This window comes from Drosophila elegans, unplaced genomic scaffold, assembly GCF_018152505.1.
Source record: "Drosophila elegans isolate 14027-0461.03 unplaced genomic scaffold, ASM1815250v1 contig_476, whole genome shotgun sequence".
Classification (NCBI taxonomy): Eukaryota; Metazoa; Arthropoda; class Insecta; order Diptera; family Drosophilidae; genus Drosophila; species Drosophila elegans.
Window position 1 is genome coordinate 6,746,767 of NW_024545863.1, and position 17,070 is coordinate 6,763,836.

The 17,070-nt window shown below is 42.7% G+C and overlaps 1 protein-coding gene across 1 annotated transcript; it reads right to left on the reverse strand.

Moving 5' to 3' along the window:
* Window positions 1-12,505: 12,505 nt before the first annotated feature.
* Window positions 12,506-15,353, reverse strand: LOC108140670 (RAC serine/threonine-protein kinase). The gene is made up of 6 exons (XM_017263613.2): window positions 14,545-15,353; window positions 14,281-14,478; window positions 13,724-14,113; window positions 13,432-13,665; window positions 13,228-13,374; window positions 12,506-13,155 (listed from the first exon to the last, which is right to left on the reverse strand). The coding sequence occupies exons 1-6, from the start codon at window positions 15,085-15,087 to the stop codon at window positions 13,072-13,074; spliced, it is 1,596 nt and encodes a 531-aa protein (XP_017119102.1). The 5' UTR covers window positions 15,088-15,353; the 3' UTR covers window positions 12,506-13,071.
* Window positions 15,354-17,070: the final 1,717 nt, after the last annotated feature.

Genomic DNA, 17,070 nt, shown 5'->3' on the forward strand with positions numbered 1-17,070 from the left:
AACAAAGTGTGGAAGAAAAGCAACGTTCTGCGGCGATCCGTGGTGCTGCTCATTTTGTGTGGTTGCACGGTTGTGGTGCAGGTGGGGCAGATGAAACAGATGGGGCTGATGGGAATAGGTGGGGCAGGGGTAAGAGCAACGGGCCAGCAGCACAATCGAGTTTCCACCAATGTGAATTAAATAGTTGGCCAAAAGAGAGGCGACAGAGAGCTCAAATGCCGCTAAAACGCAACAAATCCCAGACGTTGGCCACAAAGTAATGGAAATATTGAGAATTCCTTAGCCGCAACTTCGACGGGGACTCCATCTCGCTTAGAGTCTGGGTCTGAGTCTTGGATGTGGCATAGCCGTAACTCAAACCGACCATTAGAAACGAACATTAGCTGAAGACGTCCAAGAGCTGCAAAGGCTGCAAACGCTGCAAAGGAAAAAGAACTAACGAACCTTGACAATTAAGTTTGCGCCACTCTGCCAAACCCAATTGGAATTCAATGTGCATGCAATGCCACAAGCAGAAGCAGTGGAGGAGGATGTGGATGAGGATGAGGCTGAGGCCGAGGAGGAGGATCTGCAGCCGCAAATGACGTTGATGATGCTCCCCTGGCCTCCCCATTCTCCCCATCATAACGAAGCCGGAGTCTCCGGAACCCAAGCTCCAAGCTTCAGACTGCAGTCGCTGTCTGTCGCTTTGCTAATTCCCCAACAAATGTTTGCTGTTGCTGTTGGCGGCTTCTGCAACATGTGTTGCAACAAATCGGCAACCAACTGCAGCTGGAAAGTCGCGTGATGATGCACCAAGTGGAGAGGAAAAATCTCGTTAAAGGTCGTGTCACAAATTCTGCACTGCAGCTAAAAGAGGACAATGTCAAGTGCCAAAAAGCAGCAGCAGCAACAACAGCCACATGCACAGCAGTAACATTAGTTGCAGCAACAGCAACAGCAGATGCAAACTCGTGCCACAGCTAACACAATAAATTTTCTCTTTCGCGGTGAGCTGCGTACATGGGTGGCCAAGTGGTGCCGCTCCTCCAGCTCCTCCTCTAACTTCCTAGCCTCCACTAAATGGTAGCAGAAACAATCTGAATAAATTTGTCGCTAACTTTAGACTTTGTTCACGGGAGCGGGTGAAGAATTTATAAACTCGATGATAGGCGGAGATGGAGATCTTTCGGAGAAATGTTTAGATGACAGAAAATGGCAGATGACTCTTATTGAGTATTATATTGGATTGAGGTATGCCTTTTTATTGATTTATTGTATAACATTCAATTCTGGAATGTAACATTTAAAAATTTAAAAAGAACATCTTATTAGAACTAACATTTTTCAAATTATATTAGGCTTTTTTAAAGCCTTTTTTATGGCAGCATAATTTTAAACGAGTTACGAGACCGACAATGGGATATCTAGGGGCTAGCTATTAATAATATTGTCGATCCTAACATAGTCTTGACTTTTAATAGCCCCCATTTAATGTAAGCCATTTCGTTTGATTTCAGCTTTGATTTAACCCCACCCATTAATAATATCCTTAATACAGTGCAAATTCCGCCTTAAGTACTTGCCATTAAGCATCATTGCAGTAACTTTGTCTTGGCTTCGAGTATTTCATCGGGGTCTTTAATCTCCCGCGGTCCGGCCGCCGTCAACCGAGCCCCATGCCTCATGCCCCATGCCACATGCCACATGCCCCATCCTCCAGACTTTCCACGTCCGCAGCTTCATGCGTGACCCCGATTCCCACAAGACTGGAAATGTTTCTGAAGGAGGCGGGGGGCAAAGAAATAGAAGGCAGAGGATCGGGATTGGGTTAGGGATATGGATGGGCTGCGATAAGCGATCACGGAATGAGGGATAACTGGTCGGTTAATGAATGGGTTCGCAATAATTGATGCCACTTTAAATTGGCCAAATGTTGATGGCCCCGGCTGGCCGAGAACAGCCAGGAAGGGAAAGTTGGCCAAGGGACTGGACTGGAGGCTGTCTGTCCCAGCAAGTGTTGCAGGTGATACTCGGACATGCGGACATGGAGTCAGAGTGATATTTCAACCTTTCTCCCGCTACCCAAAAGCGAAAACATTTTGCGAACGTGATGGGGGATGGGGATGCAGTGGATGTGGCTTTGGCTGTGGCTGTTTGGACAGGGCCTTTTAATCAAGCCCACATTGCGAGGCAAGTGATTTTATGCCTTGCATTTCTGCGCTCACTGACCAATTTAGCCGGCTGAGCACAAAATTTCACCGCAAGATCATCGCACTTGGCACGCAACCCGAAAGCCAGGCCCAAAAATCCCAAGTTGGCACTGGACGCCGCGGCCAGATGTTTATGTATGAGTTCAGTCACATTTTGGGCCAAGCCAAACGGTTAGTTGGATGCACAAAATTTGGAAATGGGATCACTGCTGCGCTGCACTGGCTCGCTGACTGCCTGACTGGCACTCGCATGCTCCAATTAGTGCCGCAATGGGATGGAATCGAATGGAATAGGATGGGATGGGATAGGATAGATTCGCTGTCCAGCCGTTCAGCTGTCACTCCCGGTTATATCACCGAAATGGGAGTTGAATGCACCCGCCAGCGGGAAAACGCGAATTCCATTGGCCTCTGACTCCTGGGAAGCTGTGGAAATCGAATGCATCATACTATATACATCATATGTGTATAAACATTGCAGACCAACAGACAACATCACTCAAACGTGAATGATTCAATGATTGCATGATCACGAGGCAGATGCACCAGCCCCAGCCACCAGCCACCACCCACCTGTCCATCTTCATCGCCATCTCCATCACCATCTCCATCTTCATATTCGCCTGGCCGCTGGGGTGTTGCATGAATTTGCGCAAATCTCTTAAAATTTAATTAAAAACAATTATTTAAAAATAAAATTTAATTAATTGCAATGTTGCATGAGTAGACACCCCGCTGCTGATACTGTAACGGTGGCACTGGCCTCGCCGTATGGGGCATCCACACCTTCAGCTCATGGGTGGCACTACTCCTCCTTCAGACGCCCCCATCCTCCCCTGCACCATTCGAAATGAAATGCAATGTGCTATATATGGCCTATATAGCCAAGTCGGTGTGGCACGGGAATAATTAAGTTATGCTATCTGCCGCCTCGTTGCATAATCGGCAGGGGTAAGGTATGAGGGGGGCTTCGGTCTCGCGATTGGAGCTAATGCCATAAATTACATTCTTCGGATTAGGATTAGTCTTCGTCTTGTTTATTGAGCGGAGAGAAATGAATAAGAAAATGCAGAACAAAGAAGCATAAAGTAGCCAAGCCAAGCTAAATTGATTTTTTATGACATGCAAAAGATTGAAATACAAAAATAGATAGGTAAGCTAATTTAATTTATTCAAGCTTTTGAAAGATAATCCTATTATAAAACTGCTTACAAATAAACGAAGATAATCAAATGCAGACAAATTTAGATATTTTAATTTAAAATATTAATTAAATAAATATGTTTAAAAATAACAGATATCTCAATAAAAACGTTACCTTGTGTTACCTTAATGTAAACTTAATATAAATAAAACTTAATATGAACAAAATGGAATAATTTGATAATTCATAATACAAAATGTTTTACTTATTAAGAATATTCCGAAAAATTAAATATGGAATGATTTTTAACTTTATTGTGAGTACAATGCAAATGAAAACACCCAACAGGTGTGATGAAGAAAGTAGTAACAACATCTCAAGTAAACATGACAAAATTAAGAGAACAAAATGTATTTTATTACGCAGTTGATACCACAGTGTTAAGCTTGTGATAACAAATCGCAGCTGTCAGTGCTAAATTAGATTAAATCGCTTATTTACATACTTCAGAAGTGAAATCCAAGAACTAACCACCGGAGGAAATCTGCCCTCACCCAAAAACACATGCTGTCCGAGGTTGGGAATAAAGAAATTAACATGTTGCCACAAAACTGCAGTTATGCCCTGAAACAACCAACAAGCCAGAATCAGAGCTCTAACCACTGATATTGGCCCACGGGGGCCAGTGCACAGCACACATTTAAGAAATGCTCCCAAAATATGCCGAGAACAAGGAAATGTTTACTTTGGCAGTTAACGTGCCCGCTCCACTTGGACCCAATAATTGCCGACCAGAACCAAAATAACAGCCCAACTTGGTCTTGGCCGAATGCTGTACGCATAAATTTAGCCTTAATTGGCTTTAATATTATGTTGTCAGACAAAAAAACAACAAAAAAAAACCGAAATCAGCAACGCCAATCAAAAAGGGCCAGGATGGGAAACGGAATTCGGACAGGATCGGGAATGGGAATGGGAATGAGAATGGGACTGGGACAAGACTCGCCAAATGTGGCACGTTTTCGGATGGCCACGGTGTTGGGCCTAATCAGCGGTTTCCAGGCAATTGCCAAAAAAATGTCTTACACAAAAGAGGTGGAATGGGGCGAAAGATGCAGATATGCATGTGAAAGTAAAGAACAGGCCCTTAAATAAGCCCAGATCACAGTGATTGCCAGGCCAATGATGATGATGATGGGTCAGGCATCGGAATCGAAGTCGGAGTCGGAGTAGGAATCGGACCCTTGCCACCACGCTCCCCTTGCTGGCCAACAATCTGTTGGCATTTTTGGCGCATTAACGGCTAACCAGAGTGACGGTGGAGCAGATTGAGAAGGGGCGGACTCGGATGATGGAGCAACCTTTTGGACAGTCAGGTTCAATGCCACCCAATGCGACGAAGGCAATAAAAACAAACTACCAAATTTGAAAGAAAAAAGCCCCAGCTAGACAACCAGCACAAGTGGAAAGCGAAAAAACTACACAACGTTTATATAGCAATTACCAACGCTGCTCGTGGTTCGGATCATATGCAAGCCGCACTCTTTTAGCGGTGACTGTGTGAGTGTTACATCAGAGCTAGAGATGATCCAGTGATCAATGCTGAGCATAATAGTTTTTTCAACGCCTTATTTTATTACCTCTATTCAGTAGAAAAGTGTTGTCAATTTTTGGCATATTGCCTTTTAATAATTCGGTTTTATGCGGTTTGAAATTAACGAACCAAACATTTAATAATAACTTAATGACACTATTCTTTGACCAAATGTAATATATATTTCAAAAAATTCATTTTTGTCTCATAGACTAGAGTTCATATACCTTAATTTAAGTTTTTTGATTTATGGACAGACATAAAGAAGTGGCCCTACATTGTATAGGCTTATAAATGATTAAAAGTCCTTTGGTGCGGATTAAGTTCTAATGTTGCACTCAAGTACATCACTCTCCCAGCAGGAATTAGCCTATTTCACTTACTCATCTCTGGCGATGGTCAGCTGCTACTTGGTGGGGTTTACTTTGTGGCTGCTGGGCTATAGATATATATGTAGATGCAGATGCACCAGAAACCACCCAGTGGAGGGGTGTGTGTGTGTGTGTGTGTGTGTGTGTGTGTGTGTGCTGGCATCCATATGCTGGTGGTTTTGGCTCTGGCTAGCAACAACATCAAAAGTTCATTATGCGCGCTCGCGAATCGTGACATTGCATAATGGCAGCTGCAAGTGGACTGCGAGTGGCCATACGGACATGCAAGGCGCCGCCGACGTCTTCGTCTTGGCCGTTCCCCAGTCAAAGGTGGTGTTCTTCTTCTTGGTCCACCGAGCACACACTTTTGGAGAGTGGAGCTGGAGTTGGAGTTGGCGTTGGAGTTGGTGCTGGTGGTGGTGGTGGTGGTGGATGCCACACCTGCCTAGAAGAAGCCACAGCTCGGGTTGCGAAATTGATTCTCCGGCTAACGGCAGATCTGTGTCCACATCTCCATCGCATCGCCATCAGTCAGCTCGTCATCTTGAGGAGCTACCACACACAGTACATAGTACGGGGCATATTCCATCGAGTATAGGTCAACCTTAGCCTCGTGCTCCGCTTTGGACTCCTGCAATGTAAATAAGGAAATAGCTGTAAATTATAGCAAAGTCCATAACTTTATATTTTGTTCAACAACTTCAGATCGTTTTAATTAAAAAATTAATCATTTAAGACATAGCACATCTATAATAAATGCATCACACTATCTAAAATGTACAAAAAAGCAAGAGTAGCTCAAAATTTAGAAGCTTTATTGTACTAAGAAGCGTCTTCCTGATCAACCATTAACTTTGAATGATAAATTTCTTGTTTAAATAATATAAGCTCTCAAATCCTCTATATCTTCACTATCCAATGTGGCATTGACCTGTGGCTAAGTTAAATATATTGTTAATCTCTAAAAGAATTCGATATTTCTAACTGAACTGACTGAATGTATACATAATGGTATAAAACAGTTCAAGTTTACAATCAATTCTTGGGACACTTTTCTCCATGTGCCTCCTGGCCTTCCATCCTTGGACCAGGCTGCAATTAGAATCTTTGTCGTGTCGCCGGCTTATCGGCGCACACTTTCCGACATTTTCGAGGTGTGTTCGGCCAGCTTTCTTCTGTCTTGCCAGCCCATTCTAGCCCATCTGAGACCATCCCATGCCATCCCATACCATACCATACCATACCATTCCGATTCCCATTCCCATTCGCATTTCCCCTCCTGCAAGAGATAAAAAAAAATATGTTGCGGGTATTTTTTCCCATTTCTCTTTCTAGGTTATCGCTTATAACAACTCGTACATGGCTCTGTTTTTTGTCATACTCCATGGCCTGCGACTATGAGTTTAGACGGAGTCATATAATAAAGGCGTTCCGAGGCTTGCTCGGAAATTGTCCAACGTCTATATTTGGCGTCTGTGCTGTGTTCTTTTGCACCCCGGATCCCCTTTTCGCGGGATGCCGCCAATCTGCTGACCACAACTTGACCACGGAGCCAGAGTCGGAGCCAAAGACTCGCCTTCGGAATGGGAGTAGAGATGTGTGCCATGTTGACCCGTTTTTATTATGTTTAACATGCGGGAGGAAAAGCGGGGACTGAAACGCTTGACATGTGCACCGAAGCCAATCCAAAATGCTGTTGAACATGGCCAAAATATTCGCAATGCGGTCAAAGTTGAAAAGGTTGCCGCGATCTGGAGTGAGTGCATCAAGCTGGTCAGTGTGGAGTGGATGATGGTAGATAAACAAATGTTTGCTACCGAATCGGAATCTAGAGTGTGTGATGTTGTTTGTTCTAGTAGCAATTGCCCAGATAGTTGTTACGTTTTTGGTACATGTAGGTGGCGATAAAAATTGATATAAAATATGCTGGTTAAGACTTTGAAAACCACATCATGTCTTCTCTGGTAGATTCAGATGGTTTGAAGAATTGGCTAAATTATATCTTAACCAATGAATATTGGGGAAATGGGCTTTATATAATACTAATTATATTATCTTAATCAATCAACATCTAATAAAATCAAATCCTTCACCTAATTATTATGTAAAATTCAAAAACATTCGTAAATAAAAAATCGAATAGCACTAATGAGCTTTTGGTACAACTAACCACGTAACTTGTATTTCCTGGTAAGCCCCGTTTTATCTAAGTGATAATCTACAGACGAATGGCAAAGTAGTTCATCGTTAGGCCATTAGTTGATCATTAGCGGATCACACATAACTCATCTCGAAAAAAAGTGGATCACTTGTCGCCACACTTTCCCCCACTCCGGCAGCAATTAGCCGCCGGATTGGAGAGCCATCAATTCCCCGTTCGATTGGACGGATTGAATGCCGGGCTAACGCCGGGCTACCCCATCTCAATCAGCCTCAATCAACGATTGTCCGATGTATGTACCGATCCCCTTAAAAGCGAACAAACGAAAATTGCAGCGAAATCGGCGAATAATGCGCGAAACAAATAAATAATTACCCGCTAAAAAGTCAAACAAATCTTTGGCTACACCAAAAAGGAGTAACAACAGCCAAATACTGACAGCGCCGATTGCTATATAAACTACAAGCGGCAAATAATATTAACAACAAACAAACAGACAAACGCCGATCAATCAATCAATCATTTTCACTCAGATGTCGATGGCGATGGCGATGGCGAAGTCGTTGCTGGATTGAGTTGGATCCAGCCAGCTAGTCTTGCCCTATGGATTTGATATGGCCATAACCCATAAGCCTGCCCCCTACTTCTGGGCCATCTTCTGCCTGGTCTAAGCGGCTGTGCAATTAAATAAACGAAAGTTTTTCATTAATTTCGATTGCAGCCAGACGACACTTAGGCCAGGGCCTCCCCTCCTCTCCCCTTCTCTCCTCGGCACATCCTCCCCCCGATCCCTGAACAATCCCAATCCCAATCCCAATTCATTAGCCACGCTTTGGCTGGGCTTTGGGCCAGCTTGGCCATGGCTGGAAGCCTGTTTTCGGTGGACATGGTCTTGGTATTGGTCTTGGTCCAAGACCTGATCCGCTCTGGAGTGGGGCGTGCTCTGTGCTGCTCATAAATGTCTGATGGATGTGACGTGCCTTGATGTATTTCACTTTTCTTCTCCGCTTTTCCTAGACTCCGAGCTGGAGTTGTTAAGTGCCAGCACATACTCACGTTGCCAGCCGAGGCTGATGATGCTGCCGCTGATGCTGCTGATGGTGCTGATGCTGCTGCTGATGCTGCTGCTGCCCAACAGCAACAACAAATAGTTGTTTGTTATTTTTCTAGTTTCAGAAATTTTCACATTACTATAAAGCAAAGAGAGCCCCGAGAGCTTGAGGTGAAAATAGAAAAATCGTTTGGCAAATGAAAAGCGCGAAAAACGCGCGTAGCGAACAAAGCAAACGAGCCGCTTCCCTCTAGCCAACACACTTTGCAGGGACGAGAGGGTATTAAGTTGATGAGAAAACACTGAGGCACTGATGGTTTCAGTACACATTTTCGAAAACGTACCCGATTTCCCAACTGCACTTGTCTTTCATTAGCGTTTGTTTTTGGTATCTTAAAGGTAAGTTTAGAGTATTTTGAGTTAATACATTTTTTAAATAATATACAAGTTTTTTTAAGCCTTAGATTTCATATTATCTAATTTTATATATTATATATAATGTTAGCCTAAACTTTAATAACCTTTTTGAAATATTGTTCAAACAATGTTCTTAATAAGAAACATCTTCACAATAATGGTAAAAGGTACCAAAATGAAAAATAAATTAATACATCAACATAAAAGTTAAAAAACAACCTTGATTTATCCTAGTCTTATAAAGATCTCTGATTACTAAGGCCTAATATCTAAGGCCTTTGGCCAAACAATTTTTGATATACGTATATAGTCTAATTTCAAGTTTGAAGTTTTCCCAAGGGCATCTATGATTCGATGCAACTATTTAAAATCACTGGCTTTCATTTGGTTTCGGTGTTTGCCATTTCATTTGTCGACTTATCCGTCATAAGCTCTCCACCTCGGCTCAGTTTAGCTCAACTTGGCTTGGACAGCTCCGAAAAGGGAAAGTACAAATCGCACTTTTCCTAAGCACTTAGGGCTTGTCACAAGCCAATGCAGCCAGTATTGGCCCAAGGATGCAACTAAACAAGCCCAGCCCAGAAACAACCTCGACACGAACCAAACCCAGCCCATAAAACCCATCTCAAGTCCAATATGATTCACTTTGATTCACTTTCGCTTTCGTTGCGTTCGAAATTTAATTTCATCGCTTTGTCTCGGCTATTTTGTTGGGCGCAGTTGCTAAAAATTAATAGCTTTGTGTCGCGCTAAATACGCGCTTACATCCGCCGGCTATAGCGACACACATTCGCAAACACATACTACAGTATACCCATACCGTACCGTATGTACTCGAGGTTGGGGGAAAGCTGCCATCACAGCGGCGGCGACTCTGTGGCCTCCAAGATTGCGTTGCAATTAATCATCGGACAAAACGCATTGTTCGCGTTCCCCAGTACTGGCGATGGGATCGGGAAACTTGGGCGACGATGGGCGGTGGGTTTGGGAGGTGGTAGTCGAAGTCGAACCCGAAGCCGGGGCCTGTCACGCACCACTCGCGTCTAGAACTGCCCACTCCTCGGTCTCCAGCTGCTGCTCCCGAATATTTAAGTCGGTCATTGGCGCTTGTCCAGTGGGTTTTTTATGCTTCCTCCATTTCCACATCCAACTCAGATGGTCCCTCGTTTTCGCATAGTTTTCCTGACCCAATTTTTTTTCCGTAAGAAGAGGTGAAAAGAATTCTTATTGTGGAGAGTTTTCCGCACGAGTTGTGTAATCTGAAAAGAAGCTTAACATTTAAACTGTTAAGCTAGGAACTAGAATAATTTTAAAGTAGTTAAGATACCAAAAGATAACACAAGATAAATAAACAGAAAAGGTATTATCAAATGCAATTTATTATAAGTCTAAAATTCCAATTACTTCCAACGCCCTCCAAAAAAACTTCGTTATATTTAATTTATTTTTATTTACTTTTATTATTATGTTTTCACAGTATAATAAACTTGGTTTGAATGCATGTATAAGATACATACACATCTTATATTTTATATATATCCTGTATATATATATATATATATTTCTCATAATGTATGCATGTTGGTATGCGTAAGCGCGTATAAATTAATCGTAATCATTATAGTACTTATGCAGATAGTACATTATCTACATGGTTGCTGCTCAGTTGATGTTAGTCCTCTTTGAATATACATAGTGCTGTATATGTTGGGTTTTTGCTCGATCTTGAATCGATTTATAAATCAGCTTAATCATTATTATCATTATTTAGTATTATTAATAATTAAAACTGTGCGAAATCCGCAGTTTCGCCTATAAAAAATTACACCTAATCAGATATTAGGTTATTATTGGATCTGGATCTGGATGTATGTAGGATGTGGGAACAGGGTCTATGTGTTTCTTTCTACAATACAAAAACAACTCAAGTTGCTCGACTTGATCTACGATCTGACTGGATATATCTCTCTCGGTTTCTGTCTATATATAGTCATCTTTTAAACCATTTTGTTTTATTATTTTGCTTTAGAACACATTGTAGTTCGCAGTTCGTGAGTGTATGTTAAGATATTGAAATCAAAACTGTCTTACAAAAATCTATTAACTTAGACAACTATTTTAATAGATTTCTTCCCGCCCGTCGGCGAGGGAAAAATGCTTCGATTTGGGATACTAGAGATGGTCACGCTAGTATTCAGTTTCCTAAATGTTTTCTAGCTGGTTCCCCTTATTCGGTCTAACTTTTTGCCTAACGAGTCTATCGAAGTGTTGCTAGGGACTCGTCGTTTACAGTCGTTCTCGGGTTGTATGCCTAGTAAGCCATGCTTAGGGGGTTCTATATTTTGTCTATGTATTGCTTGATCGATCTGAGATTGATATTGGCTAGCCTAGACGTCAGCCGCAAGCTTGGGCAGCAGAAAGCAAGACCCTCCAAGCTGTTCAAAGATATAGTGATTGGTTAAATCGAAGCTATCTGATATCTTTCGTTGGCTTAAGCTGCTTAAGCTAGTTAGTTCGTTCCCAGTCATGATTTGGAACCATCAACCAGTCCAAGACTCTTACCGAACTAGCCCGACTGGCTGTTAACTGTCGGTTCTCTTCGAGTTCCTCCTAACTCTGCCGTTTCTTTGGCATTTGTATCGTTTCGTTATCGCTTCGTTTCTAATTTGCTGTTTATTGTGTTCATCGATTGATAGGTTTTGTTTATCATTTAGAAGAGAGATTATGCTTTCATTTCTTTGTTTTCAGTTGAAATGCCAGAACGTGATTTTGCTTAATTTTTTATTTACAAAATTTATTTTGCGTTTCTTTTTGAAATATAAAATAACTTTTTTGTTTGTTTTTTTTTTTTTTTGTATTTTCTTGATTTGTGTTTTTATTGCGCATATAAAAATATCAAAAATTCTTTTCTTTTTTTTAAAGTTTTTCTGTTTTATATAATTTATCTTCCTTGTGGAACTATATTTAAGTCTGTTGTGGTTGATTTATATAAATTTTTTGCCTGACTTGCTCTAAGTATACAAAACTTGTTATGAACTTTTCAAACCAAAAACTAAATGACAAAGTTAAAATTTTTTTCTTGTGTCAAAGGTTAAACCTTTTATGAGGCCTCAAAACGGAGACATTAATATTCCACCAGATACTTTTTTTCACTTAAAAAGTTTTTGCTTTTTTTTATAAATATGTACAAATATATTTTTTGTAAAAAATTATAATAAAAATGGCGTCAATTGTAATTATTTTGTTGTTATTGTTTTCGAAATATTTTTCTGCCTGAATATAACTTTTAGTTGTTTGCTAATTATTGGCGCCTATAAACTGCATTGATGTAAGGTTCGGTCGTTTATTAACTATTAGTTTGTTTCTGTTGTTGTAGTTTTGCATAAAGCACAGCACATAAGAGGCATTCTTAACATATAACTCGTATTTGTTTTTTTTCTCTTTGCTTCTTTGGAGTATAAATAATGTAATGTAATGTATACGAGTGTTCCATGTGGGGGCGGGGTATAGTATGTGTATTTCGATTTGTTGCTGTTCCGTTAACTTAACTTCGTGTTTGCTATATGCTAAGTGTCTGTGTGTGAGTGCTGTCTGCGTGAATAGTCTGTATAATCAATCAGCTTAAGCGGCCCTAAGACGAAGCGTTTGCTTAACAGATTCTAACAGGCATGCCATTCTCCTACTGCTAAAACGCACCGTCTCTGTGCCGCTTGGTTAAATGTTTTACTTGCGTTTAAAATTAACTAATCACTTCGAGCGAACAGCCCCAAGTGTTATATTTATATGTATATATAAGTATGTGTATATATATATTTGTATATATATATATATATATATAAATTAATATGTATAATCATATGTAGTAAATTATTTTCCTCGGCGTCAGCTGCTTCCCTTTCGTTTAACGTTCCCTTTTTCTTTATAAAAAAATAAGTTACTATCAATTGAATTCTCTTGTTATTGGTGTATATAAACTAGCAAGAAAACCCTTTGCATGCCTTCGTTATCATGGTATAATTATTTTTTAATATATTCTTGCTTTTTGTTTTCTTTTTCCCATTTCTATATGTTATAGGTATTGTATAGTAATAGGTGATGAAGCAGAACATGATGTGTGCTTGTAAAAGTTTGTAAACTTGTTCTATTGCATCGATGCGAGACTTGTGGAAGTACTAATGTGCGACGAGGTGCCCAACGTGGAGGCCATGTCCCCTTGGTAGCTGAACTGTGGTGGCGAAATCAAAAAATTGGATGAGCAAACGACGAACCACTTAAAATGATCCCAAGAAACACTTACCTGCGGGAAAAGCGGCTCTTCGGCTATGGAGCCTAACGGTCCGGTGGGATCCGGCGGCGTAAGCTCCACACTCTCTCCCGTAAACTCTTTGTCGAAGTACCTCGTATCCGTATCGGAAGTGACCTGAGGCTTGAAAGGCGGCGTAATCTATGGACACAAGTTTTAGAAATTAGGCATTCATTCAGAAATCCTTTGAACACACACCTTTTTCAGCACCAGATCTGTCCAGTTAATACTCGCAAAGAAGGGATGAGCTTTTATCTCGTTGACATCATCCTTGCCACCGCCTAAGCGCTTTTTGGGATCCTTGGCTAGCAGGCCTGCCAGCAGATTTTTCGCCTCATCTGTAATTTTGGGTGGGAACTTGACTTCCTCCACCAAAATCAATGTGAAGAGCACATCATGATCACGATTGTAAAAGGGAAGTCGACCACAGATCTGTCAAAGAATATTGTTTAATATCAAGCCCATCTTTAGATTTACTGCAATGGCTTACCATCTCATACATAACCACGCCGGTGCCCCACCAGTCAACCGCCTGGCCATAGTCATTGTCGTCTAATACTTCCGGAGCTAGATATTCCGGTGTGCCGCAGAAGGTTTTCGTCGTGCGGCCATAGGTGATGTCCTCCTTGCACAGACCGAAGTCGGCGACCTTGATGTGGCCATCTTTGTCCAGCAAAAGATTCTCCAGCTTCAAGTCGCGGTAGATGATGCCCTGTGAGTGCAGATAGCCAAGGGCCGAAATTATCTCTGCGCCGTAAAAGCGGGTGCGGTCCTCTGTGAAGATGCGTTCGTGGCTCAAATGCCAGAAGAGCTCGCCCCCGTTCACGTACTGCATCACAAAGCACAGGCGGTCGTTGGTTTGAAAAGAATATTTAAGTGACTGCAAGAGAACAAAAACAAGTTTGATTAAGATAGTATTCTTTTGATTTGTGAAGTTCTTGAATTAAATAAATGAAAATACGCAACATATGCAATTTTATCCGTTTACAATAAATTATAACTAGTTAAGCCTTTAAAGGTAAAAGCTAAGTGATGTTGACTACTCACAATGAGGAACGGGTGATTTGTGGACTTGAGCACACGACTTTCGGTCAGGGTGTGGGCCACCTCGTCCTTCTGGATGATGACCTCCTTTTTGAGAATTTTGATCGCATACAGCTTGGCGGTGGCCTTCTCGCGGCACAAGATAACCTTACCGAATGTGCCCTTGCCGAGCACCTTTAGGAACTCAAAATTCTCTAAAGTCTGCAACGAGATAAGACGTTAGTTCGATCACGACCTTGACCAGTGACCGACTAGCCCAGTACTTACCACTTTCTTAACGCCGCTGCTGTTGCAGGTGGTTCCCTTGACAGAGAACTGCTCAGAGAGCTCCACCTCGGCGATTCCGGCCATGTCCACGTCGGTCATGTCTGTCTGCACCGACGGCGACATGGCCACCTCGCCCACATCAATGAGTCGGCTGGACACGTTGCGGATGGCCTCTGTCCAGGCCTGGCGCTCCAGTTCCGTGTCCACGGCGAATGTGCGCTCGATGACCGTAGTCCACTGCAGGCCGCGAATGATGAAGGTGAAGGGTTTAGGTCGATCCACGGTCATGATCTGGCAGCCGCGCACCGTGAAGTTGTTGAGCAGCGAATCCGAAGTTGTGCTGGTGCTGTCCGCCGGCTTGCTGCGATAGCCCGTCAAACGACCGTCGGAGTGGAGGCAAAAGTAGCGCTGTCGCCAGGTCTTGATGTGCTCGCCCCGCTTCATCAGCCAGCCCTCCTTGACCAACTGCGATTTTTCCGTCAGCGAGTGGTCCATGCTCATGCTGGGCAGGCTGGCCGAGTCGAAGGTGGTGTTCATCGACATGGTTCCGGTTACGTCTGAGGTGGCCAAGGGGTTCCTGTCTAGCCAGGATTGCTGCCGCCAGCTGAGACTGTCTCCACTGCCGCTAATCTGGCTGTTGCTGCTGGATTGGCTGTTGCTATTGTTGATGTTGATGCTGCTGCTGATGTTGGTGCTGGGCGACTCCGGGATCCTAGAGGCAGATCCTGGCGCTGGGGCGCTGGCAACCACAGTCGATCGCCGCTGCAGGGCAAACGGTAGGTAATTCGTGTTGAGGCTGTTTTCAAAACCCTAGGGACAAGCGAATGGGTGCCTGCAAGAGGATCATTTAATTGAGTTAATAAAAACACATTCGAATAGGGTGCCTGAAGGTTCCAAACCTTAAGATCACTAAAATTATTTCATTTTATCAATTAGGTGAAATAGGATTTATCGAACCTGTTAGTTCGAAATAAGGAAATTGATGGGGTTTCGAGAATATTCAAAAAACATTTAGGTGGGGAAGACAGGTACAAGAAGCAGGGCAAAGTACATCCCCCTTAATTTCATTAAGAAAGAGGTACAAAAGATGTACCCTTGAAGTGTGAAATCAAACCTTAAAAGGGGGTCAACTATAACCAGCTAGATCCCCTCAAAATCGCTTATCTCACGCTGGTAGTACACAATTGTTATTGTCATTTTGCATGTTTATGACAAATGCAGTAGGCGCCTGCGTCAGCATCTGCTGCAAAAAACATTCGCGGCATTTCCGCTGGCAGAAATGGATTGGATTGTATGGGATTGAATCCGATTGGATGGGGTATTGGATTCTTAGTCACTGGCCCACATGCAGATGTAGGCGCCATCGTCCCCTTGTTGTTGCTGGCACTGGCACTGGCACTTTCGGCTTCAAACGAAATTCCCCGCCATGTTACGCAGCGCGAGCGATACGAGCGAAAATTGTTCGCGATTGCATTTAGCGCGAAATTAAATCAAAACAAGTCGACGGCGGCGACTGTTCATGAACTTATGCATGTGTATATGTGTATAGACGACATATAGGCAGCACTCGCCTCGCACTCACACTCGCTCAGCTGCAAAAGCATATTCATTTACAATTTGCGAAAATGTCAACGACGGATGGCGGCCGGCTGTACAAATTTCGCTATCTATCTAAAACTGTAAACAAATGTACATAAAATAAAAATCGACAAAATACAAACACAGACGCGCGAGCACACGCACACAGAGCCCGTCACACAGACATGGCTGCAATGCAAAGTGCGAGGCCAGACTGTGGGTGCGAGGGGGAGGGAGACAGACAGTACGCGTGTCTGCCACAAAGGTGTATGTGTGTGTGTGTTTGTGTCTGCGAGTGTCTGGCCGTGTGGGTGTAAGTGAGTTAGTGTGTGTGTGGGCAGCGGCGACCTAGCAGCGCAACATGTCAAATCACTTCGTGGAAATGGTGGAGATAGAAGTGGTAAAACTAAAAAAACCCACCTAGTTTTGGAAAAGAACGCGACTTTTGCTTTCGTTACTATTGCTATTTGTTTTTCTGCTCGCTTTGGTCTTTTGTCTTTTGATGGTGACAGCAGCGACAACGTCACGGGCCTTATTATTGTGCGTGTGTTGTTGCTGCTTGCTGTTGTTGTTGTTGGGTTAAGGTGCCAGACACCAGAGGACGGAACGGAACACACACACTCGCGCACTGGAAAACACACGCAGGTTCAGTCTCTAAACGCCACCCGGACGTTTCCACTGGCTGTTTTTGACCTTCCAACGCGACGCTGCAACAATTGCAATTGCTAAATAATCTATTTTTCATAAACACAAGCACGCACACAGGCAAAATAAATTTTCCATGTACCGTTTAGTTTTTACGCTTCACTTTTTTTTCGATAACTGGCTCGGTAGATAGTTTGAGCTGCGTTGCCACCAGGTTGTGCGATAGTCTTGCCGAAAGTCACGAGGTAGTACTGCCTGACAGCCACTATGTTTTAGGGCTGTAAAAATATATCGTTTAAATAA